The 24,057-nt window shown below is 40.5% G+C and overlaps 4 protein-coding genes across 10 annotated transcripts; 3 read left to right on the top strand and 1 right to left on the bottom strand.

The window, feature by feature from the left end:
• The first annotated feature begins 289 nt into the window (after positions 1-289).
• Positions 290-3,222, top strand: LOC117545673 (protein TsetseEP-like). Its single transcript, XM_034215538.1, has 2 exons — positions 290-403; positions 1,295-3,222. The coding sequence occupies exon 2, from the start codon at positions 1,302-1,304 to the stop codon at positions 2,229-2,231; it is 930 nt and encodes a 309-aa protein (XP_034071429.1). The 5' UTR covers positions 290-403; positions 1,295-1,301; the 3' UTR covers positions 2,232-3,222.
• A 1,560-nt stretch (positions 3,223-4,782) lies between these two features.
• Positions 4,783-13,289, bottom strand: terb1 (telomere repeat binding bouquet formation protein 1). Of its 4 annotated transcripts, none has more exons than XM_034215732.1 (21): positions 13,143-13,289; positions 12,734-12,780; positions 12,529-12,639; positions 12,196-12,327; positions 11,945-12,076; positions 11,711-11,771; positions 11,460-11,578; positions 10,711-10,839; positions 10,456-10,608; positions 10,234-10,365; positions 9,926-10,051; positions 9,700-9,842; positions 9,244-9,614; positions 9,069-9,139; positions 8,882-8,959; positions 8,318-8,554; positions 7,442-7,516; positions 7,205-7,270; positions 7,085-7,126; positions 6,066-6,142; positions 4,783-5,296 (listed from the first exon to the last, which is right to left on the bottom strand). In XM_034215732.1, exons 1-21 carry the CDS (start codon positions 13,187-13,189, stop codon positions 5,105-5,107), a joined length of 2,541 nt encoding a protein of 846 aa, XP_034071623.1. In that variant the 5' UTR covers positions 13,190-13,289; the 3' UTR covers positions 4,783-5,104. The 4 variants fall into 4 exon arrangements, with proteins under 4 accessions (XP_034071623.1, XP_034071624.1, XP_034071626.1 ...); XM_034215734.1 differs by having other exon boundaries at positions 5,163-5,296; positions 7,201-7,270; XM_034215733.1 differs by lacking the exon at positions 6,066-6,142 and having other exon boundaries at positions 4,967-5,296; positions 7,201-7,270.
• Positions 13,290-13,567: 278 nt separating this feature from the next.
• pdp2 (putative pyruvate dehydrogenase phosphatase isoenzyme 2) lies at positions 13,568-17,561 on the top strand. Its single transcript, XM_034215741.1, has 9 exons — positions 13,568-13,669; positions 14,065-14,182; positions 14,295-14,474; positions 14,621-14,740; positions 14,833-15,119; positions 15,430-15,535; positions 15,638-15,874; positions 15,959-16,258; positions 16,784-17,561. Exons 2-9 carry the CDS (start codon positions 14,102-14,104, stop codon positions 17,057-17,059), a joined length of 1,587 nt encoding a protein of 528 aa, XP_034071632.1. The 5' UTR covers positions 13,568-13,669; positions 14,065-14,101; the 3' UTR covers positions 17,060-17,561.
• Positions 17,562-17,775: 214 nt separating this feature from the next.
• Positions 17,776-23,709, top strand: LOC117545777 (B-cadherin-like). 4 transcript variants are annotated; one of them, XM_034215736.1, is made up of 16 exons: positions 17,776-17,899; positions 18,000-18,143; positions 18,548-18,646; positions 18,720-18,869; positions 18,959-19,114; positions 19,218-19,359; positions 19,449-19,612; positions 19,683-19,811; positions 19,903-20,088; positions 20,174-20,418; positions 20,538-20,680; positions 20,771-20,995; positions 21,562-21,786; positions 21,875-22,005; positions 22,452-22,595; positions 22,720-22,968. In XM_034215736.1, the coding sequence occupies exons 2-16, from the start codon at positions 18,093-18,095 to the stop codon at positions 22,966-22,968; spliced, it is 2,439 nt and encodes an 812-aa protein (XP_034071627.1). In that variant the 5' UTR covers positions 17,776-17,899; positions 18,000-18,092. The 4 variants fall into 4 exon arrangements, with proteins under 4 accessions (XP_034071627.1, XP_034071631.1, XP_034071630.1 ...); XM_034215740.1 differs by having other exon boundaries at positions 17,815-18,143; positions 20,771-20,794; positions 20,906-20,995; positions 22,720-23,709; XM_034215739.1 differs by having other exon boundaries at positions 17,815-18,143; positions 18,720-18,863; positions 22,720-23,708.
• The last annotated feature ends 348 nt before the right edge of the window (positions 23,710-24,057 follow it).

The following is a 24,057-nucleotide window of genomic DNA, read 5'->3' as shown; positions in this document are numbered from 1 at the left end:
GGATCCATTTAAAAGCTCTAGTAGTGATAGTTTTGAAACATGATCTAATAAAGAGATTTTACAAACATTATCAAGCGGTGGTCATATTGAAACTGATACTACACATTTTGAAACGTAATGTCTCACTAGTCAAAACTGAAACACGACTGCATATAACATTTGATTAATTAAATGCCAATAAGTAGTATAATGTTGCGAAGATTACTTTTGAAGTCAATCTGTCTCGGGAAGTTTGGAGGCTTGTGGTTGGTTTACGGCACGCGCATCGTGGACGCGCACTGTGAGTCTACTTCTCTTGTACGCGCTTCGACGGACAGTTTGACGTGCGGACTTCTCCAAGTTGGTTGTGCGAGATCCTCTGCAACTTTATCCAATTCTTCTGAAACGCAAAAAGCTTCAAACGGTGGGTCAATATTTCTTACTTGATGTTATAACCAGAGCTGTTTTTATTTCTGTACATTTTAGGATTAGGTATATTTTTTGCTTGTTCAGCACGAGAGGGAGGCGGGGTCGCCTGCAAGGGTTTCTTTGTTCGTTTAGCTTTCACCAAAAATCAGTGGCAATTAGCGCATGGTTGTTGTTTGTGTTTGAAATGACAATAATCGAGTGACTTGTCATGTCATGTAAATTTATTAAACATTAAAACATTTTGAACTGCATGTGCGGATTAATGATCTGATGGGTTGCACAACTGGATCAAGGTGTGGTGATTTTACAATGTAATTAGTAAAAGCAAACGAAGAGAAATCATAAAATCGTATTTACATGAAACGGGGCCGTTAGGGGTTATCATTTGCAAACGTTTTGAAGGCACGTCTAAACGTGTCCAGATTTGTTTTAATTAATGGAGTAAATACCTGAAAAGTAGCAAAGCAGGCATGCGAGAAATGATAATTCTAGTAAACTAATGCTTAAATCCACTAACCACAACATTAACATTCCCTATATATACACGCTCAAATCCCTATACATGTTATGGTACATGCTGTACATGCGGCTCGGGAAGGGGATGAGAACACAATGTACCATAACCCACACACAGGGATATTTCTTTGCTCAACCAGTTTAGTGGATCCTGACAGAAAAAAACAAGTGTCTCTGATTACTTTTTGTGTTTTTGGTTAACTTGCTCAACTGTGTATTCATGAATTTGAACGGAAAGCTCAAACTTAAATGCAATTCTAGCACCAGGGACATTGCGTAATATTGAGCTGAAGAAAAGTTTGACTTGCACAACAGAATTTGACATTTTAATATTTCAAGTAATTTAAGTCTCATTTTTAACTCTGTACAGGTTAATCATGGGAACCCGGTTTAGCAGAACGCGAGAAGCCAACAGTGCCGAGGCTGCTGCTCCTGAGCAGAAGACTGCAGCAGAGCCAGCAGCAGAGCCAGCAGCAGCAGCAGACAGCGGGATAACACAGGTTCAGGAGGCCATTAAGACGGAGGTTCTGGAGGTGGTGAAGGAGGAGCCAGTGGCACCAGTGCCATATGCCACTCAAGAATGTTTGATTGACACTAAAATAGTAGATATTCCTTTTGCAACCCCACATCCAGCTGTACCTGAGCCTTTGGTCTCAGTCAGCGAACCAGAACCTGTTGCCGAGCCAAAACCTGTTGTTGAAGTTCAGCTTGCTCCAGAACCAGCTCCAGAGCCTGTTCCCGAACCAGAGGCACTCCCTGAACCAGAGGCACTCCCTGAACCAGAGGCACTCCCTGAACCAGAGGCACTCCCTGAACCAGAGGCACTCCTTGAACCTATGCCAGTTCCAGAACCAGAGGCACTTCCTGAACCAGAAGCATTCCCTGAACCCATCCCAGAGTCAGTACCAGCCCCAGCTGAGGTTCTGGAGCAGAAGATAGACCTGTTTAGCCAAGGGTCTCTCCCTGAGCCAGTGTTTTCTTCACTTCCGTTGATTGGCCTGGGTGTCCCTGATGTAACTCCTGAGCCTATTGACATTCCTCCCATCACCGCCACCATCGATGCAGATGAGGCTTCAGACATCCTGGTGACCGAGATATGCCAAATCAGAGTTGTGGAGTCTGTGGAAGAGCTGATGGAGGTGGAGGCTGCAGATAATTTGGAGCAGCTTGCGAGTGATTTCAACGAAGAAAGTGTTTCTGGACTGCTGAAGAACTTAGAGCTGAACGGAAATGACCTTGTCGCTGACCTCATTCCCAACGATGTCAACATCCCTGGTGACATGACAACCTCCACTGAGCTGATGTGAAAGCATAAAACAAAAAATGCGTTAAACAAGTGAATGGATACTTTTCTGTGAAACCATCTTAACCCCTTACATGAATTCTGAAAGAATCACAGATGCAATGTTTTTTTCTAACCTAAGTGGCTACATTTAGGCAAACAGCTATTTCTCTTTATGAACCATATGTGCCAAAACACAAAACGGTATACTCGTGGGGCTTTAACAGCACAGGTTTTTTTTTGAGTGTATTTACGTATATTGCTGGACAACAGAGATGTTTCTCTGCAAATTCACCAAGCAAGATCCAATGATCTATTAATGTCCGGTATGTACATTTTTTAAGGGGAACTATTAGCATAAATACAATACAACATTCCTAACTATGTTTTCATTAGTATATAATCACATTGAACTAAGAATGATTGTATTTTTGTTTGCTTAAGATCAGCCCTTCATATCTAGGGAGCAGGTCCTCTTCGCAGAGTCCGCCATGTTGCACCGGCATATTTCTACAGTCGCTCAGAAAGGACAAAACAAATCTGGCTCTAGAGGGCCTTCCATGATTTCATTACCTGAAGGCAGGTGTAGTTCTCCAACACCTGAAAAAGGGAAGGGGGTGTGAAGGGGTATCGAGTTGTTTGCAGTCCCTCGCCACTAAATCTCACAAACTGGACATTTTTAAGAGAAAAACAAGCCATTGCTATATATCACACTACAGGAAGAGTACAAAGGGAAAGGGAAAAAGCTTGAGATGGATTTGTGGGTCTACAGCACGCCTTGGGTGAATGCAAAACGACAGGCAAGGGACACTAGCAATGCAACCAAAGATGGACACAGTATATGAATACCGCTATACAGCAGGAAACAAATGTCAAATACACTTTTTTGCATTAAAGTAGTCATGTTTGAACTTTGTAATTTTCTACTTCTTGTATTTTCTGCAATACAATGATGGAATACTTTAACCCAAGTAGTGTCTTGATTGTAAAAATAAATACAAATATTATTCAACATATGTTTTCGTCTTGGTCCCTGGTTTTTATTTGTATTTGTTTCCACTTGTAACCGAAGAAATGTTTATGTTGAAGGTTTAGACAATGGAAAGTAGGACACTTTTGTAGATCAGGATAAATATTTACCAGTTGTGAGCCCACAAAAGCTACAGTAGGATCCTCCCAGTGTTTGAATGTGGAATATGTACGAAGCGCAGAGCAAGGATCTGTTCGATGCACACACTGAAACAATTGGACCTTTCTCCATTATAGAGCATGTTTTGTAACACACAAGTACATGTGTAGGACACAGTGTACATATGGAAATTGAATTCCAGCCAACACAGCACACATGTAAGAGACACTGCCTCTCTTCACAATCTCTCAGGAGAGAGGACGAGGGGGGAGGGACAAGAATGGGGGGTGAGACGAAGCCACATTCTTTCCAGAGGAAAGAGGTTTTTCGGGGGGTCTGGGTCAAAAGTCGTCAGTGTGACTGCGTTTCAGTCCATGAGAAATCAGCTCCTCACATGCCTCTCCCACTGCCCTCACTGCATTGCTATCCCAACATCTTAACCAAGAAGTCAGTGGATTGGTATGAGAGGCCACGTCACCCTGCCTTAAAACGAAACTTAAAGAAATAACTGACTTTCACAGGAATACAACCAAATTAAAAAAGGCTTACACTGCAATGTCATCATGTAGCTTCTTCTTTTAAATGTGTAAGTACACTAGTTAATCTATACCAGAAAATAACTGCATCATGGGTTTTCTCCAGTTTCATAACTAATAATCCATCATCAAATTAAGTCCCACTTAAAGCAGACACGTTTTATGCAACCGCACCTAATGTGAACAGACCACGCCTCATGGCAAGGCAACCGGGTAAGTCACATGGTTGACAACACACTGATGAGTCCCTGTGGAGAGGGAGAGGCACTCTTCAGACACTGATCCCAGTCAAGCTAGCCTTTAGTAGGCCGAGCTGCCTCTTGATGCTCCCTGAGAATAAACAGCCTGACATGCACTATTTGCGATTCCTGTCATACCAGAGGCTTTCAGCTCAATAAACACAAAGTGCTGGACTCCAGTCCCCTCTCCTCTTGTTGATTTCCTGCCTCACTTCAAAGTCGGTGTTGACTTTAAAAACAACTGTATTTGCTTGTTTGTTAAATGAACGTCCAATAATAATATATATGGTACACAGCAGATGGCCTAGTTATGACACAGACTTTTTTATGTTTGCCAATGTGTTTAGGGCTGAGTCTTTCTCCTGTCACAACTCATTAATGCCGTGTTGTTGCAATCAAATCTGGCAGACCTTCATGTGGCAAAACAGTGGTGGTGAGTCATCAATAGGTGGTGCTCCAACAAAAGAGGGATTTAAAAATGTCTCCTCTTCCCATATAATTCACACAAAAACTGACAATTCATCCTCACATATTCAACGATCTCAAACAGCTGTTTTAATGTTTTAAATATAACAGAAAGAACTATTAGCAATGAAAATCCTGCAAAAACAAATTGCAAACCATAAACAAGTTATATAAATACAAAAAATACAAAATATCCTTAAATAAATAAATAAATACTGAGAGAATAATATGAGCTTATAAAGCTTTGAAGTCAAGGCACTGAAAAACACTAATATATATATATATTATAAATCTTTATAAACTGATAGTACAATACATTATGAGTAAATGTATTACATGCTTTTTTGGGATTTTTTTGTTAAAACAATAAAGTATTAAGGGAGGCAACGCTTTATTATTTACAGTTTGCCATCAACAATAGGCAGGGTGAGGATCTCAGGATCAAGAATATGCACAGCCAGAATTCTGCAGGCAAAAAGTCAATCTGTCAGTTCATCTTTATGCAATTTGACATTCATGAAGGAAAATATCAAATATCTGGCCTCATGGATTCGTTCTCTTGTTGCATGAGCCGCCTGTATTTCTTGGCCAGGTCCACATTGGTGCGTCCAGGTTGGAAGGGGTATGACCACAAGATGGAGTTCCAGGAGAAGCCGTACGTCTTCACGCCACACAGCAGGTACCGCACCTCCTCACTGCTAAAGTCTCTCCTTTGCCTTCTCTATGAATGACAGTCACGAAGGCAAAACGTTGAGTAAAGAGTGGACAATGACGGACAGGAGAGAGTGGAATGATCGTTTTAATATACTGTTTGAATGATAATGTGGATAATCTTTCAAAAATGATAATTCCCTCTGATGTTGCAATTGTAATATTATTCAAAATAATTGCAATTAGTCATTATTTTAGCCCAAATATAATACCTTTGCCTCTTTTATGAACACTAAATGCCTTCTCCACTGACACATGGACGAATGACTACAGCTCTAATACAATCTAAATTAGATGCACATTTGTTAGTTAGTTGTTTAAAATAATATTCTACAGATGCCTGTGACCAATGTTAATAGAACAAACTGGTGGTTTTGCACATTTCAGCCTATTATCAACACATTGCATAGATAACTCCCAGCAGCCATTCTGCTAAGCACTATTTCAAATGGATTTCCCAACTTTGTTTAGTTGCAACTTGTTGTAATACCCTTTGAAAATCAAGTTGTTCAAATTTGATGTTGTCTAATTCTGTTCCCATCAAAGGATTGGTTACAAAGTTACTTATAATTAAAAGGTTATGAAAGTCTTTCTGCCGATTTGTTCAAGAAGGCTCGGACATTTATGTTAAGACTTAGTTGCAGACTATCAACTTTTATAGTGCAAGAGATGGTCAATTGAACATGATCATGTTATTTTCTTTATAAATAGTTCACTGTGAATCTCATGTAAAGTTCATACATAGATTTCTGACAGAAAATATGATTTGAAACTCTTACAGCGGGAGAGTGTTCTGTGCTAGTCCTCAGATCATCATCAAGACTGTGATTTCCAATATTTTTGCCTCCTCTTCTCTCTGAATTTGAAACGTAGAACAGTACGTGTTTGTGTGTGAAAAAGAAGACGATGCCAGGTTGGAGTAACTCATTCTGTTACAACACATCAACTGGCCCCAGACATAACAGAATACTGTCTCTTCTCTTGCTCCTCGTTAGAGCAGTATTACATCACAAGTGATGACTAATAGGGCTACTGTGAGAACAACAATATAAGGGAAGAAGAACGACGGATCAAGGCAGCAGGCAAGAGAAAAGGAGAGACAAATGAAGACTGAAAAAAGTATGATATGTAAGAAGAGCAAGGTAAAAAATCAGCGTTACAGGAAAGAGAGAGGATTAAAGGTGAGCTGTGCAGTGGAAGAAACAACTGTTCTCAGTGTCAATCACACAACGTGAGCTTTGGAAACTACATTTGACAGACAGGTATAAAGTAAAGTACACATAGAAATACTGCACTGTGCCTCTGCGGCCATGTTGCAACAATCAGGCTAAAGAAAGTCTGACCAAAAGAAAGAGAAGGGTAGACTGGAAAGCAGGAGAAAAAACAGGGTACATTGTCAAACAGAGCAGCAAAATATATAAATATAATTGGTAATATTGAACGTCATGCAAGAACCAAGCATGCGATATCATAATACAGAACATAGTAAAAGGCCATCTCATTTAAACATGTCACTGGCTGAATACAAAGCATAAGAACGCACCCTTTAAACGTCTCTCTCACACAGAGACAGTGTTATACAGAGTGTGAAACAGCTTAATACAGTTGTGTGGCTCTGAACCAGCTCTAGCCTGCCCTGTGAGAACACTGGCTGCTGTTCAACATTCCTTCTGCTCTTTTGTTTGTCTGCTGCCAAGAACACACTGCGGAGACAGCTCCCACCACTGGCTCTCCATCATAACATTCTCACCTCAAATTAATCTACTGTAAACACCCGTATCTCGTAGCACATATTTACCTCCAGGAAGATGAGACCCTTTGAGGGGAATGAAGGTTGGACCTGTGGAGAGGAGGGCTGAGATGCTGACAAACATAAAGAACAATAAATGATATGTTGCTATTTATATTACACACCTACCCATCCTGTTATTAAAGGTCATTATCTTCTTGTTAGCTCCTCTGCGCAGTGGAGTCAGAGTGATACCTATGATGGAAGAAAGCCAAATAAAAACCTACAGAAACGAGTGGCATTCAACAATAATTTGTCTGAGGCTTAGTTGTTGATGTTTTAGAACTACGTAGGCTCATTTGCTACAATCCTTAAACATTGGTGTGTTAAACAGCTGTATATAAATCCACTTGCTGTATAACTCACCATTGTGCCTCTTCCAGTGGTGTTGTGCCACGGTGCTTTTCTTTGCTTCTTTACGTATGGGAGTCAGGCAGACATCTTTTATAGGGGAATAGAAATCAGACATTTTATAGCTGTAGTTAAAGACAACAATGTGTGTTTCATAACGAGGATATTAACAGAGCAGTTATGAAGTTATGGACGAGGAAAATAAATGAATGAGGCATGTTTACGGTCTGAGAGGTTTCCTCATAGTTAATCATCTCCAGAAAGGATCTCATGTCTTCACTAGTACAACATTTGCTATTTATCTTGACTGAAGTAATGCATGATGTTGAAGTTCAGGGTTACATGTTTTACAAATAAAGACTTTTATAGCTGTTAAGCAACAAAAGCATGAGTTTAGTCTAATACCCATAATTCAGTGCAGTGTAAATTAGGGGCAAAGTCCGAGGTGATTCCACGCCCAGGTTTTAATATCTGCATTTTCTTTACCTGCCAAATGCAGTAATATTCAACCCATCTTGCAGTCGCAGGTTAGCCAATGCTAGCATCACCAGGTTTTTGTGAGTATGGTAACATGTGCCAAAGCAAAAATGTCCAAAAATGCTAAACAAATCTCGGCAGAACATGAAATCACATTTTCACAAAGCAATGTAAGGTGTAGACCCTTTACATAAAACAATGATGTTATTATTATCATTGTGTGAGGGAAACATATGGACGATAGCATTGAGCTTCAACTTTATATTACACCATTTAAAATGGCTGTCTGACACACAACAACGTTCAAACCAAGGCCATTGCAACGTGAGTAGGAACCTCTGTTAATGAGCAACCAGTCATTTTCTTTTACTAGATGGCATTCCTAAGCGAAGTCAGATGATAAATGTTATTTACGGTTCCAGTTTGCCCAGCTTCTCTGTGACTCTGCAGCTGAAACCCTGTCAGGTTCTGGGTCGGTTTGTCCTACAGAGTCGTCTTGAGGCTCTCTCCTGAACAGAAGGTTGCAGTGACGTGTCCTGAACCGCTCGGTGGCCTCCTGGAGAACTCTGTGCATCTCACAGCTCTGCTGGCAGGAGCTCTGGAGAGATGCAAAATTGCGACTAGTCACCTCCTCAAAAGGCAGCACACAACCTGAAGGAGAGCAAGAACAGAGAGGCAAGGGAATCCATTTACAAAAAAAACCCACTGTTGGCACGGTAATACTCTAACTAAATTACTATTTTTAAGTTTAGATGTAACAATACAAAGACTGAATATGTGTGGACTTTTTAGGCCTGGACATGTAGAGGACAAAGAAACACAAAATGAACCTAACATGTTATCATACTGACACAAGACATAGTAACAGTACATTAAAGTAAAGGCTAACCAAAACACTATGCTTGCTAAGTCCAATAACCACCATGTGTTTAAATAACATTGAAAACATTTTAATTGAGGGTTCTCTTGTTCTCCTACCTGCACACCGGATATGAGAGAGTGAGCGGCCCTCCACTTGGATCCCCCCCCCCTTACTCATCTCATGATCCTGCAACTCTTTACATGAAAAATATACTACTTGAAAAAAGAACGTGTAAAAAACTGCACATCTACTGAAAACAATAATGAAAGCAAAGAAGTGTGATAAAGGTGCTGTAGGTCTTACCCTCTTCATCAGCACATTTCATTTCCTTTGGTACACTGTGCCTCACTGGTGCTGGGGGCTTGAACAACTCACTAAACAAAAACGAGTGAGTGAAATGAGAAACCGTTATTATGAAAGCTATCTTTTACTTTGAGTGTTCTGATTAAGAAGTCATTGACAGTGAGGAGCTACTCACTTGTCTGCTGTGTGCGGCTCTCTGCCTCCCTCTAGTGGCCGCCCACGTGAAGACGTGAGGGCTCCAGTGCCCTTGCACACTGAACACTTCACATCCCCTCCACTGGTTCTACTCTCGTCTTCCTGCATACTTAAACTGGAGCTCGTGTTCTTCAGTCGGCTGTTATTCCTGTTTTTGATCACATTTCTCAACAATTGAATTTTAACGTTGTTGTCGTCGCCTCCTTCTAACAGCTTGAGAGTATATGCCGTGGGAATGGTTCTGAAGCTCTCCTGCTGCAGAGGTGGAGGTGATGCTGGAGGCAGAGATGGTTGGCCTCGCTCTTCAGATGAATCGAATGGGTGTAGGACTTCCTGCTCATCCTCAGCCTCCTAACGATGGACATAAGCACAGATAATGAGTCCCCTCGCTGCATGCTGCCTCAACTGTGGCCATGTGCGTGAATGCATATCTGACCTTTGCTGGTCTCTTCTCTAGCTGGTCAATCCTGCGCAGCAACTCTCTGGCTGAGCTCTTGAAGCTTTCCATGTTTATAAAGGGGTCCGCATGTTCTCCCTCACCATGTCTCACTTTCACACCAGGCACTCCCATGGACATGGCTTCAAAGACAAAGACAAACAAGTCATTAATACTCCATATTCTAAATTCTACCCGCTTCTGTGAAGTCACGATGATGACTTACTGGCCTGTTTGCAGGTCTGCAATATGAATGTAGCAGCCTTCCTAACCTCCTCACTTGTGTCCTCTGTGAGTAGGGTTATGATAAGGGGCAGGCCCCCACACTGCACCAGCTGAAACTGGTGCTCCTCTATAGTCAGGAAGAAACACAAAGTTGTAAAACCCACATGGATCAAATAAATACTCAAGTTGTACTCTCAAGGGAAGGAAGACTGGAATAAACTGTAGCTGTGGATGAAATTGTAGTTGAAACACACTTCAACATAAGCAGAAATGATTATACATGAACAGCTCTCTCATGTGAAGTCTCACCTGAAGCCTCAGTGCAGTGGCCCATGGTGAGTAAAACAGAGAGCCTTTCCTCGTGGTCCAGGTGTGGGCTAGCCAGCAGGGAGAAGAGGTGGGAAACCACGCCATACTGAGCCAGACCTGAAGCCAGAGAAGCTAAAGAACAGATTGTGAATTGTAAAATTGACACTTATTTACGTTTTTAAGAGAACTGTTTGTTCATGTTTGTGTGAGGGTGATACGCACAGTTTTCTGTGATGCAGGCTGACAGGGTCTTGGATATAGTGACAGAAAGCTGGCACGACAACAGGCTTGTATCGGCAGCAGAAGCTAGACGGGCTAGTGCGAGAGTGAGAGTATCCAGACCGCCTGAGGCCGAAAAACTCTCCTGAACACAGGCTGCAGAAACAACAAAGTGATTAACATACATTCATAAATATATTCATTCAAATGTTGGTGTCAATGTTGATGGTTTACATAAACATTGACTCTTTTACTTACGGTTGTTGGCAACCGTCATTGCTATGAAAGAACATATGGGTTGAAAAAGCTCTGTGGGTGGCAGCGCAATCTGCTGAAGCCACACTTTTACTACAGGAAAGGCTGCTACACAAATACGCTGACCCTCCTCTGGAAGACAAAAGAAACAACTCCAGATATAAACATCTCGTGGTTTTGACTTGAAAAAAGGGGAAATGAAAATATATATATTTTGTAGGCAACTTTTTCCCCACTCACTAACAATCTGAGAATTGATATTATATTTATATATATTTTAAACATATAATAATGTTTGCTGTTTAAAATTAGATAAAATGCATAGAATATGACTATCTTGTGTCAACTTTAGTAAATACAAAGCATAATGTTGCTGTTTCAAAGAGAAGCATGCCATCATCTTTATGCGTATAGAATCTGTAGTAGTTAGAAAAAGCACAGTTCAAACTATTAATGGTTTTATTTTGCTCTAAATTGCCTTAAAGTTTATCAGTTTGTAGATAGTTGCAACAATAACTGGTGTTCAAATATTTATCAGGTTTTTTTTTTACCCCTAACATTTAGCCCTGCTAATGTTTCAAGCACAGATGACTGATGTTTTTTTTTAGGGGCAAACTGAGATTTATTGGGGCATTTTTTACCTTTCACCCCCTTAATTACTGACAATGATTGAAATCAATTGTCTGGAAGGCATCAATGTTTATCATATATTAACTGCTTAGTACAAAACACGAATACACAGATGACAATACCATTCTGAGGGTTGTTGACACATCCACAGAGAGCACTAGACACAGATGCCCAAAGCTGGAAGGTTTGAGTGGCATTAGCAGCTCTCAAAGAAGCCCCTGCGGAGAGAGGGGAAGTGGTCCTGCAAAAAAGCTCACTGTTAAACATATCTGTTAATCTTATATAAGTAAGGTTTTTTAAAAAGCATTAAAGGAGTAATTATGTTAACTTGAAATGAATGATGATGTCTATAATGTTTAGAATAGCAAAGTACCTGAAGAGATCGAGTAGTATATCAAGGCAGCTGGTGGTTTGGCTTAAAGTCTGTCCCGATTCTGCAACAGCACAGACAGAGAGATTCAAAAACTACTGTACATTTGATGAGATTTCAACTTTAAAAAAACTATAGAACATGTCATGTTAACTGACAGAAAAACGTGTACGTAAATAGTAACCACCAATTCTATAGCTTTAAATCATTATGTCAGTTGATGTGTCTGGATCTTACTGTTGTTGGCTACCAACACAGACAGCAGATACACAGACACTCTCTTCTGTGTCAGCGGGATGTCTTCCTCCACCAACAAAGAGGCAAGGTCTGCAAATGTCTCCTTTCTGCACAGAGAATTCTTGCAATACACTACAGGAAGGAAAGATACATAATATATTATCAAAATGTTAAAAGGTGATATACTCTAAAACAACTTGCACATGAAAAAACAGTAACAGAATTGCTCATGCAGACACACACACGCCTACCATTGGCCTCTGCTAATGTGCCGAGTGTAAAGAGTGCAGTCTCCTTAACATCTGAACGAACAATACTGGATTTGGAGAGGTTGTACACAAATGCTACACCTCCCATTTCTCTCAGCAGGTCCACATTATCCTCTGAAATAATAAAAATGTTTTTTTGTCATACAGTGGATATGTATCATGTCAAAGAGTTATGGTCAATATGTAAATTAGTCACTGACTTAAATGACAAGAAAATATGTGACACAAAAACATATGATTGAGGGAGATGGTAAGTGTGTGAAGGACATGGTTCAGAGGAAGGTAAATGATATGGATTTGTCATTGATAGTTCACCTCTTTTTTCACAGATAGAGTGAATGGTGAGAAGAGCTTGTTTCTGCAAATCGGGACTTTTCATCTGAAACTTCAGACACTCAAGCAGCAAACTGAGATCTGTCCTTACGGCTGAAAGCAAAACGATTACATCATCGCGACTTTGTAAACCAGACAGACATGAATATGTAAACGTATACGCAAATTCATTAACTTAATGACTTACTGTTACGGTTGCTGGTGCAAACCACTGTAGGCCTACTATCCATTTCCCTGTGGAAACGACTCAGTTGTTTTGAAGCCATTAACAACGCTTAAATACCACCAAGGTAACAATATGGCTAACCTTATATTTCACGTTTATCCCCTGTTAATCATCACAACAAACTCAGGCTAATCTAGCGTTATTTGCGATAAAAATAGGAACTGCTATTTCATACCGGCTAGCTAGCTAATCAAGCTAACATAAAGTAAATAGTATAGCTAACTTTAACGTGTGGGACGACAGCCGCTCTTTCAGAGTAACATTTCTTCAAACTTTTGCTCCAAAAGTAAACCTGACACCCACTTACACACAATTCAATAAATTAAGGTGACAACATATTAGCGTTAGCCTAATTGCCAATGTTAGCTACCGTTGGAGATGAACGTTAGCAAATCGCGTTCCCATAGTAACAACCATGTGAAAGGTCAGATGAGATGGGGCCTTATATACATGGGTAGGCCTCAGTTGTGTAAGAAAAATATTTAGAACATGTTATAAAGGCTCTTTTACATGGGTAGGCCCCAGTTGTGTAAGAAAAATGTTTAGAACATGTTATAAAGGCTCTTTGCTTGTTGTGTCAGAAGGGACTTCACTAATTTATGTAAATGCATTCTCATCAAAAATCGTACAAAAAATGCGTTACGTAGCCTTTGAGATTTTCCGTTGCTTTATTATATTAGTATTATATTATATTAGTTTACATTCAAATATATGCAATGACCCTGTTAAGTCGAGCCAAAGATTGTCCATTTCGATTGCTTTTTCTCCTTTCCTTTCCTCTCCGACCTGTGAGAACTACAACATTGCGTCTGATGCCTACGTCAGACGTTGAGTGACATCGCCGTCATGTAAGGAGTTTTCAATCGACATCGATTCATGTTTACATTTTACAAGTTTGTAAGTATTCATTCAATTTCGTTTTTATTCATCGTACTTTCCACATGCAGCAGATCAATATGTGTATGTTTAACTCAAGTATAAGCTTTGTTACAACGTTAGTCGCTGATATGTTAAAGATAGCCAAGCTAGCCAGCTAGCTCGCTTAATGTTTCTATGTTGATAAGTTAATGTAATATACCTACATGCATGCACATATTTACCTATAGGAAATGTCATAACGAGAGGTATGCTGCACCGTATTTGCACCACTCGTTATTACACCTTGAGTATGATGTTACTTTAAGCCGGGCTGACACAGAACATCTAGCTTGCTATCTAGTGTAAGGTTAGCTCCATGATTATCAACACTCTTTCTGCTGTCACTTTTTAATTTCATTTCCCCCCCCACATAGACATCGAGGTGAATACAAAGTTGCAGTGTCATTAGAGATGTCTGGCCGTGTGTGTGCCAGCATCGTACAACGAGCTTCAAGATACACATTGACACTTTCCTCTACTGCACAATTCCAGGTGTGTACCCTGAGTTACTTTTTAACTAAATATTTCATTTTTTGAAATCATAAAAAAATTGTTGTTTTGTTTATTTAGTACACTAACCTCCCTAGCATTTCTCTCTTCTCAGCCTCGAGCAGCAAATATATGTCACTTCTCCTCCTGGATGAACTCCAGAGTCAGGTCAGACATCTCAGGTGAGGACTCAGGAAGTTGGTCTCTCAGTGGGCGCCACCTCTCAACTCGCCAGGACCTCGACTTCCAGCTCAACCAGGTCCAAATCAACAGCATCCTGCGATCCAATGAGCAGGTATTGGATTTTATAAACTCTGGAACTTGCAATATGTAACCAAGCATGTTGTGAGGTCATCGTAGTATGACATACTTTATTTTTTCATTCAAATGATACATTTGCAGTTATATATAACCATGTGTATATGTGCATCTGTGTTTCAGACTGTCAGCGTGCCAGAGTTTGATGGCAGGGGTCTCAGTGCTGTCAGAAAGTTTGAGAGCAACCAGCTGCCTGCTAACACACCTAATGAGGACCGTCGTAGTTCAGCCACATGCTTACAGGTATGCTTGTTCTCCCCTCATTCTGCAATCCAATCCACTGCCCTACTTTCGCTTCTTGTAAACTTTAATGGAGTATTCTGTATCTCCTCCAGTCAAAGGGCATGCTGTTTGGAGTGTTTGACGGCCACGGGGGGTGGGCGTGTGCCCAGGCTGTCGGCGAGCGTCTGCTGTACTACGCTGCAGTCGCAATGATGTCAAAGCAGAGCCTGGAGGAGCTTGAGAACTGCATGGAGAATGAGAGACCTCTTCCTCCCATCTTGCAGTGGTACAAACACCATGCAGACTTCAATTATCGGGAATCTGCTTCCCTCTACATCGACCACCTCAGAGTTTTCTGGCAAGAATTAATAGAGAGTGAGGAACATGGTGAAGGCATGAGGTAAATCCAAGGCTGTGTATTTCTAACAAACTTTATGCAAGTTAATTTTTTTCTCTACAGCTCTTCTAGCCTGTTGTTTTCCTTTTCATTTGTCATTTTACTACCGTTGTGTCTAAGTTAAAAACTATAATGACTGCACGAATGTCTCTGCTGGTTCATGTTATCATGATAACAAACAATTCTATTTTTTTAGTTAATATGGGATTATTTCAATTGTTTTTGTTGGTAGTAAAACACTTACGTTTTCTACATTGCAAGTGCTTGTTAAAGCAGTTTCATGATGAGTGATGTTCTTCCCCTCTTTCTCTAGTCCTCTGGAAGCTCTAGACTATTCTTTCAAACGGCTCGATGCTGACATTTCCTTGGAGGCTCAAGTCCCCCTTTCCAATGACCTGATGAAAAGCACAGCCATTCAGGTACCAGCACAAAACCTTCCTTGCTCCTACAATACATTCAAATAAAGCTTTATTATTATGATTTGTATTATTACTGATACACCTGCGCCATCCTCTGTCCAGGTTGCGTTTGCTGGTTCCACCGCCTGTGTGGCTCATGTTGGCACAGACGGGATCCACGTGGCAAACTCCGGTGACTGCAGAGCAGTCCTGGGCGTGCTGGAGGAGGACGGATCATGGAGCGCTCTGCCCCTTACCCGGGACCACAACTCACAGAACCAGGCTGAGATGGAGCGGATCAGGTCCCTGCACCCCCCCTCAGAGAGAGACACAGTGGTCACAGAGGACAGACTGCTGGGGGTGAGAGTTTATAAAATGTAACAGGCATTGTGCAGTGAGTTTTTAAAATGAACCACAGGTCCTAAGCTGTTATTTTGCTCTCAGGTTCTGATGCCCCTTCGTTCCTTTGGTGACGTCAGATTCAAGTGGAGCCATGAGCTGCAGCAGAGTGTTTTAGCCAGCTTAGAGTCCGGAGTGGACCTGGACTCTCTGAACCTGTACCAGTACACTCCACCTAACTACCTAACTCCACCCTATCTGGATGTGGCCCCTGAAATAACCCATCACAAGCTGAGACCTCAGGACCGCTTCCTGATCCTCGGCAGCGACGGGCTGTGGGACGAGTTGGGGAACGAGGAGGCAGTACGGCTCGTTGGAGAGCATCTCAGTGGGATTCACCTTCAGGTGTGGGGTCAAAGTGACTTGTGTTTATGTTCCCCTGATTCACAGCAGACAACCTACACATTAAACTTCACAATTATTTTATATATGTTTTGATCCTCTTAACTTATTCTGTTTCTAATAGTGTTAACTTGGTTAGTTATTTCAACAACCTTTTTACCTAGACAAGATATAACATCATTATACACTGACTGTGACTTAAACTAAATGTAGTTTAAAATATAAAGATAGCTTTACCAAAAGTTCTTTCATTTTCATTGGTAAAAAAAATATTGAATTGAGAGACTGAAATGTTCAATACAATCTGATGACTTAAAAATGCTGAAACTTTTCATTGACCACAGTAATGCTAAGATAATCATGGTTTTCTTTGACTAAGAAAAAACTATAAAGCCCAGACTCTGAATCATCTAAAACCTGTTAATATAATTTCAAATCTTAAAAGGACATTTGACGAAGGGATAAGAATATATGGAAACAAGGCTGAAAAATCAACACTAGTTTCTAACTGTTGTTTCTTTTTTCCAGGCTCCTGTTTCTCCATCTGAGAAGCAGATGAAGTTGGGTGAAATGCATGAACTCTTGCAGAAGCGCCAGGCCCGCGCCTCCCCCGCTTTAGACACCAACGCTGCGACACACCTCATCAGACACGCTCTGGGCACCGGGGAGTACGGAGAGCTGTGCCAGGAGAGGCTGGCCTTGATGCTGTCTCTGCCGGAGGACCTAGCGAGAATGTACAGGGACGATATCACCGCTACTGTCGTGTATCTGAACTCTGACCTGGCCAGACCTCAGCACAGCTAACACAAGGTGTTCTACAGTACTGTACGGAGAGTAAAAGCATATCACATTCAGCTCTGTTCATCTCATAGTAAACATTTCCTCTAAACGGTTTCCTGGATATTTGGGACAAAAAGGATTATATTACAACCTGTTGCATACATTGGTTGGTGACATAGCTAAGATACATATAATTGGAGCAATTATAAGGTCAGAATACAGACAGAAACATCTTTTGATCCCTCAGTGTATTTATGATGGACATTTTATAGGAAAAACCTGAGTTTTAGTCAAAAGTCAAAATGATACAGAATAATGCAGACACTCACTTTGGTCCCAGTCAGACTTTGTTTCTATTTTGTTTGCTTCAGACAATCCATCTGTGAACTTTTTGTTCTCTCTTTTCTTGTAAACCGTGAAGTATTGTTTTAATGTTCAGTGTGAATGTACAGTCTTCAGTTTGATTATTAGCTGTTATTAAGTTAACACTCCAGATTTTTCATATTAAACAATCACAAACTTTTTATCCTTTGCTTCGTGTGTTTTTAATCCCAGACATTTTGGGACATTTTGCATATTTTAGAGTTTAACACCCAAAGCTCTGTGGGAAACTCAGTTTTCATAATAAAGTGGGCTAACATGTAATTGCTGAGTGTCACAGGAGACAATCTGATCTTGTGTTATGTCAACACCGCTCCTCTCAGAGAAAGGTACATCACTTCCCTTGCCAAAAGGTGAGAGTGGAGTGCATAAACACACACCTGCATGACTGACTGACTGAGGTCACCTTTACCTTCTTTGTTTTTCACCAACATTTCACTGATAAAATCAAACAATCACTCAGTTAGCACCATTGGGAGCAAGGTAAGCGCATTACTGTTGCCAGCAGCAGCTAGTAGAACAATACTGATAGCAGAGAGAGTGGAAGATGATACATGAATGGTATTGACTGTTAACTCTGAAGGTGAGTAAACGCCACAAAGCTGGCAGGCTGCCATTGGAACAAAGCAGCAATGACAGAGGAAAGATCTGGAGGATTTCTACACTAAAGGAGAGGATGACCAACAAAGGGGATTTAAGTCTGCTCTTTTTGCTGTGCCAAGTCCAGGTGAGTGTTAAAAGTTGGACTATTGAAGTTTTCTTTGTTTAACAGTTTGTGTGGTGACTGTCTTACTACAGTATAACTCGTAAATTCGTCCTGCAGTCAGAAAACTCTCTTTATTGCTTAGCTCACCTGTAGATCATTTTAAATGTATAATGTTTATTTTTGTTTGTTGCTATAGCTATATATATTTATGTGTATTCATTTATTGTTGAAAAGATATTTCCTCTGAATTAACAAATCTAAGTGTGTTTTTCTCTTCTGAAAAGCAAAATATACAGTATAGTCATATTCTATAATAAAGGCCTCTTTATTTAATATTTATATGAATCATTTATGCATTATAATATTATAACATGTTACAGTATGTGGTGATTTATTTAAATTTGTCATTTTTTTGTATCCTTCAGTGTTTTGCCTTTCTGGCTGCAGCAGAAATGTCGCCATGTTGCTTAAACAACAGAATCAACTCCTCCAATAATGAAATAACAAGAAGCGCAAAGCTAGAGGTAAACTTACAGAACATATTGTTATGTGTAGCTTGTTTTATCTGACTTGACATGGTGACTCTGCTTCAAACAGAATAACTCTGAACTGGTCCTGGAGCAGCTCCCCACCATTCAGTTTGCACGTGTGTCTGGCTGTTTGAAACGTAAGAAGAGAGAGTGGGTTATTCCAGCTATTCACTTTCCAGAAAATGAAAGGGGGTCATACCCCAAATTGATGGTGAAGGTAACTAAAGTAGTATTCAGTAATTTAATTGCTTTGAATACACTTTTAAACAGTCATGACGGAAACATTTGTATATCATTGTGCTTTAGATCAAGTCAAACAATGATGAAAAGGTGGCGATAACCTACAGAATCACAGGACCAGGGGCTGACCACCCCCCCGAGGGTGTCTTTACTGTCGACCGGCGATCTGGGGTGCTGTATGTGACGCAGCCCCTGGACAGGGAGAGTACAGCCAAATACACTGTGAGTCAAACGAAAGAAGGCATAATCTCACTTTTTACAGTTACACTATTTGTTTTTCCCTAAGCACAATGACTGCTACGAATGTAAATGGTGTGTGTTACAGCTGTGGGCCCATGCACTGAATGAGGGTGTAAAGGCTGAGGAGCCCATGGAGCTCATTATCCACGTCATTGACCAGAATGACAACGCTCCAGCATTTACTGAAAACCCTTTCTATGGCACAGTGAGTGAAAGCGCAAACACTGGTGAGACAAGGATTCAACTAACTCTACTTCAATACTGAAATGCACATTTGAAGTCCTAATAGACAGTGTTGTATTGTTGTCTTCAACAGGTGAGTCTGTCATAAAGGTTGTAGCAGTGGATAAAGATGACCCACAGACAAACAATGCTATGGTTAGATACAGTATAAAGGCTCAGATGCCCACAGAGGACATGTTTGCCATAAACCCAGTGAGTGGGGTGATCAGGGTAAACGCAGGCGTACTGGACAGAGAGGTAATATAATCACTACCCTTCTATTTATAATACTTTCTCTTTCCTCACTTAACTCTCGTTCCTGTTTCAGACTCAGCCAGAATACAAGCTGCTCATTCAAGCGGCTGATATGGAGGGGGAGGGGCTAAGAACCACCTGCACTGTCATCATTACTGTCACTGACAGCAACGATAATGCTCCACAGTTCAACGTCACATCTGTGAGTCAAAGATGCCCAAACACTTCATCATAATTTTGAAATAAGTTGAATCTATAAACGCATTTAACACTGTTTCATGCTTTAACCCCAGTTGTCAACATCAGTCCCTGAGAATGAGGCTGGAGTGGAGGTTATAAGACTAAAGGCCACTGACAAGGATGAGTTAGGATCTCCAAACGCCAACACCATATACTCAATAATCAAAGGCAACGAGAGGGGAGACTTTAACATCACCAGAGGCTCCAGTAAAATGGAGGGAATCATCAAAACAGCCAAGGTCTTTTTTTTATTCAGGAATCTTGTTGTTTCTTTTTACATGCAGACTACTTCATCCTTCTTTCCTTATCTTCATCCTCTCCAAGGAGCTGGATTTTGAGAGCATTCCTGTCTTTACTCTGCTGGTGGTGGTGACCAATGAGGTGCCGTTTTCTGGACGGGTGTCAACCTCGACAGCCACAGTGACTGTTGCAGTGGTGGACAAAAATGAGCCTCCTGTTTTCAGGCCAGCAGAGATTTATGTAAGCATCTCAGAGGATGAGAAAACAGGGAGTTCTGTGGCTGACCTCAAAGCAAAGGATGAAGACACAGCTAGGAAACAGAGTGTTAGGTATGATAACACACTTCATTCATATTGTCGACATCTGGTTAGCCCCAAAATGTGTATATTAAGTGTGGTTAAATGCATTTTTTTTATCTAATTAGGTTGTGTCTCTTGCTTTTCTGCAGATATAAACTACACCATGACACTGCCAGGTGGCTGAGTATTGATAAAGACTCAGGATCTGTCAAAGTTAAAAGCAACATGGACAGAGAATCACACTACGTCACAGACAGCAAATACACAGTCCTAGTTTTGGCTTACGACAATGGTACATCTATGTTTGGTCTTACCTGACAACACTCACATCATCTTCTTTCCAACTTGCAAAACAATAACCCTTCTCCTTTCATTCTCCTAGATACCGTCCCAGCTACAGGGACAGGTACTCTGGTTGTGACTTTATTAGATGTGAATGATCATCGTCCTGTAATCAAGCAGAGGAGAGCCAGTCTGTGCAATATTAACCCTTTTCCTGCCCTGCTGGATATCATAGATGTGGACGGACCTGGTCATGCTGGGCCCTTTACTGTGGAGCTTCAAGGAGAGCACAGAATCAACTGGACTATCAGCACCAATTCCACAAGTAAAAGCTCATTACTGTAGTTAAACAATGTAGAAGTTTAATTTTAAAGGTCCCCTATTATACTGTTTTTCATCAATATAGGTCTCAGATATATACAAAACATGTCTCTGAAGTGTTTGGCTCAAAATACCAAACAGATCTTGCATTGTAGCATCCCATAATCCCCTCTGTTTCAGCCCCTTGGTTGGTGATTGGCTAATGGTTACACAAGCCAAAACATTGTTATGACATCATAAAGTGGCCAAAATCTGATCAGCTCATTTTCAGACAGGTTTTTATATAGGCTAAATGGATCAGGACAAAAAGTGAGCAAATCTTTTTTCGTGAAATTTCAGAATCTCTTTACACAGAAGGGACACATGTTTATGTATAAAAGACATGAAAAAGTGGATTTTGCATAATAGGTTACCTTCAAATGACAAGTCCTAATCTATTATTGAACATTTAATCGAATGCGGTGTCACCTAAAACTCTGTATGACACACATACAGTATTTAAAGAAAGAGTTACTGAAAACTCAAGCCAAAGACTCTTCAAGAATATCTGCGTCTTGTCTCCCCTTTCAGACAGTGTGGCAGCCCTGGCTCCCAAACGGGATTTGCCCCCTGGAGACTATAGTGTGCTGATGCGTATTTATGATGTCGGCATGATCTACCAAGACAGCACCCTGGATGTAGAAGTGTGCCAGTGTCAAGGCGCTGTCTCTACCTGCTTCATCCCACGCTCTGCCCCTCATCTGCACGGCTCATCTCTCACAACATCAGTTCTGGGAACAATTTTCGGTCTTCTGCGTATGTAGCAAGGATTGTTTTATTCACTTGGTGTCCTGATTTGTTTTGGTTTATTTGTACTGTCTTATTTTGTTTTTGTTGACCACAGTGCTGCTCTTGCTGCTGCTGCTGTTGCTGAAAAGAAGGAGGAGGTCAGAAAAGGATTTTCCTCTCCTTGAAGATGTACCCAGGGACCACATCTTCTGCTACGATGAGGAGGGGGGAGGTGAAGAGGACCGGGTAGGAGCAGGACGTTTAAATACAAGTTTAAAAGATACTGGCACTGTCAGTTGTCTAAGGCAGGAGGACTAGAGAGATTCATGAATGGACACCTACAGCACCAGATCATCTAGTAAAGAGATTCATTTTGGCCAAAGGTTTGCAGAGAGTTAAGTGATCCAATGACTAACAGAGGTGAAGGGCTAACTGGTAGAAGAGGAACAAAACAGGTGAAAGTTAGAGGATATTTCATGTTTGTAACTGCAGTTAAAACAGAGAAGGAGGTGGCAAATCAGAACAGTATGCAGACAGACTGTGCTATAGATTACATTACATTCCCCTCCCCTGTGAAACCCTGTGTCATGCTTAAATCAGGAACAAATTGTCTCGAGGCTGCTCCATATTATTAATCTCATTAATCTCAATCTTTCATTTTAGAACATGATTGAATTTCTGTTTCTCTTTAGGAGTATGACCTGAGTCAGCTCCACAGAGGCCTGGATGATCGTCCTGAAGTCTTCTGCTCTGATCTGTTCCCTGCTGTCCAGAGACCCCCATCCTACCGCCTACAATTCCACGACAATGAAGAGATTTTCCATTTAATTGAGGATGTGAGTGATGTTGAATTTTATACCAGAATATCTGTGGTATAGGACATCGCATCATTGCAATATTTCTTTGTGATTGCTACTCAAACTCTCTGTATGTGATGCGTTTCCCTGGTTTCCCCTACAGAACGTGCATGCTGCCGACAGTGACCCCACAGCCCCTCCCTATGACTCTCTCCTGGTGTTCGACTACGAGGGTGTCGGCTCAGACGCAGGTTCGCTCAGTTCAGTCGACTCCTCGGACTCGGATGAGGAGCAGGACTTTCAGAGCCTGAGCCTGTGGGGGCCGCCTTTCAGCATGCTGGCTGACCTGTACACGGGGGGGTCGGACGACGACGACACAGAAACACTGCCAGGAGTAACAGAATGGGTCTGACAGAGATCTTATAAATATGTGTCCATCTGCCAGAGGTCCTCACAGTGATGTATTTCTGTTGCCTTCTGGGGCCTTTTGGATGAGATGCTCATGCTCTGAGTTATTCTTAGCGTTATTCTTAGCGCTCGTGGCTTTGTTTAATGCAGAAAATCTACTGGTAGACAATGACATTTAAAACAATATCATATTTAATAGAATTTGTGTTCTGAGCCTTTGTTGATGTTGTCACACTGTTCAAACTACACCTCAGATATTTTGTATTTGACTATATTATTGTTACATTTGTGTTTTAGTCAACTTTTGTTTATCAATTATCATTAATTAATTTTACTTTTCCAATGCACTTTGCTATTGCTCTGCCAGAATAGATCAGGCTACAAAAAACAATATCATATATCTAATCTTCAATCTGGCTTTTAATGTGTGATTGTTTTTGTATTATTTGACTTTAACTTTAACTATATATTTATTTGTTGTTCCTTTATTTTATTTTATTTTCTCTTCACTATATATGTAAAGCGTCTTTGAGCACCTGTAAAAGCGCTAACAAATTAAATCTATTATTATTATTATTATTATAATCCTGTTTTTCTTTTCAATTTATTTTTAAAAGATGTAGTTACTTTTACCCTCATCGTATCCTGTTCTTACACATTTTATGATTAAGTTAAAAATAATTAAAGTTTGTTATCATTTAAAAAAATGTTTTTACATAAAACAAATGATATCATGCTATTTGAATAAAGAGGCTTAGTTGCAGAATGTTATGTTGTTTTATTGAAAGTAATGTAAAAATGGACAATATTTAAGATAATGTAGCAGGGTTCTGTGTGTAGAGCAGGATAATACTATAGTGGAAGAGCTCATAGAGACAACACTTACATTAGACTCCATGACATAGAATGATGCAATGATATTTAAAACAATTAGTTGATTGGTGTGTAGCCTGATTGCTGGATGATTGAATTCTTTCTCTATTTTTTCATTTACATTTCACATTTATTCGTACATCTGAGGAGTTGAGTTTCTTTAGAGTGGTATGTATTCTTGGCTATTAAGACACAAAGAAAAATCCTAACCAGTTTCTAA

Source organism: Gymnodraco acuticeps, unplaced genomic scaffold (assembly GCF_902827175.1).
Source record: "Gymnodraco acuticeps unplaced genomic scaffold, fGymAcu1.1, whole genome shotgun sequence".
Classification (NCBI taxonomy): Eukaryota; Metazoa; Chordata; class Actinopteri; order Perciformes; family Bathydraconidae; genus Gymnodraco; species Gymnodraco acuticeps.
Note: the sequence above shows the minus strand (reverse complement) of the source record. Positions and strands in the feature narration are given on the sequence as shown.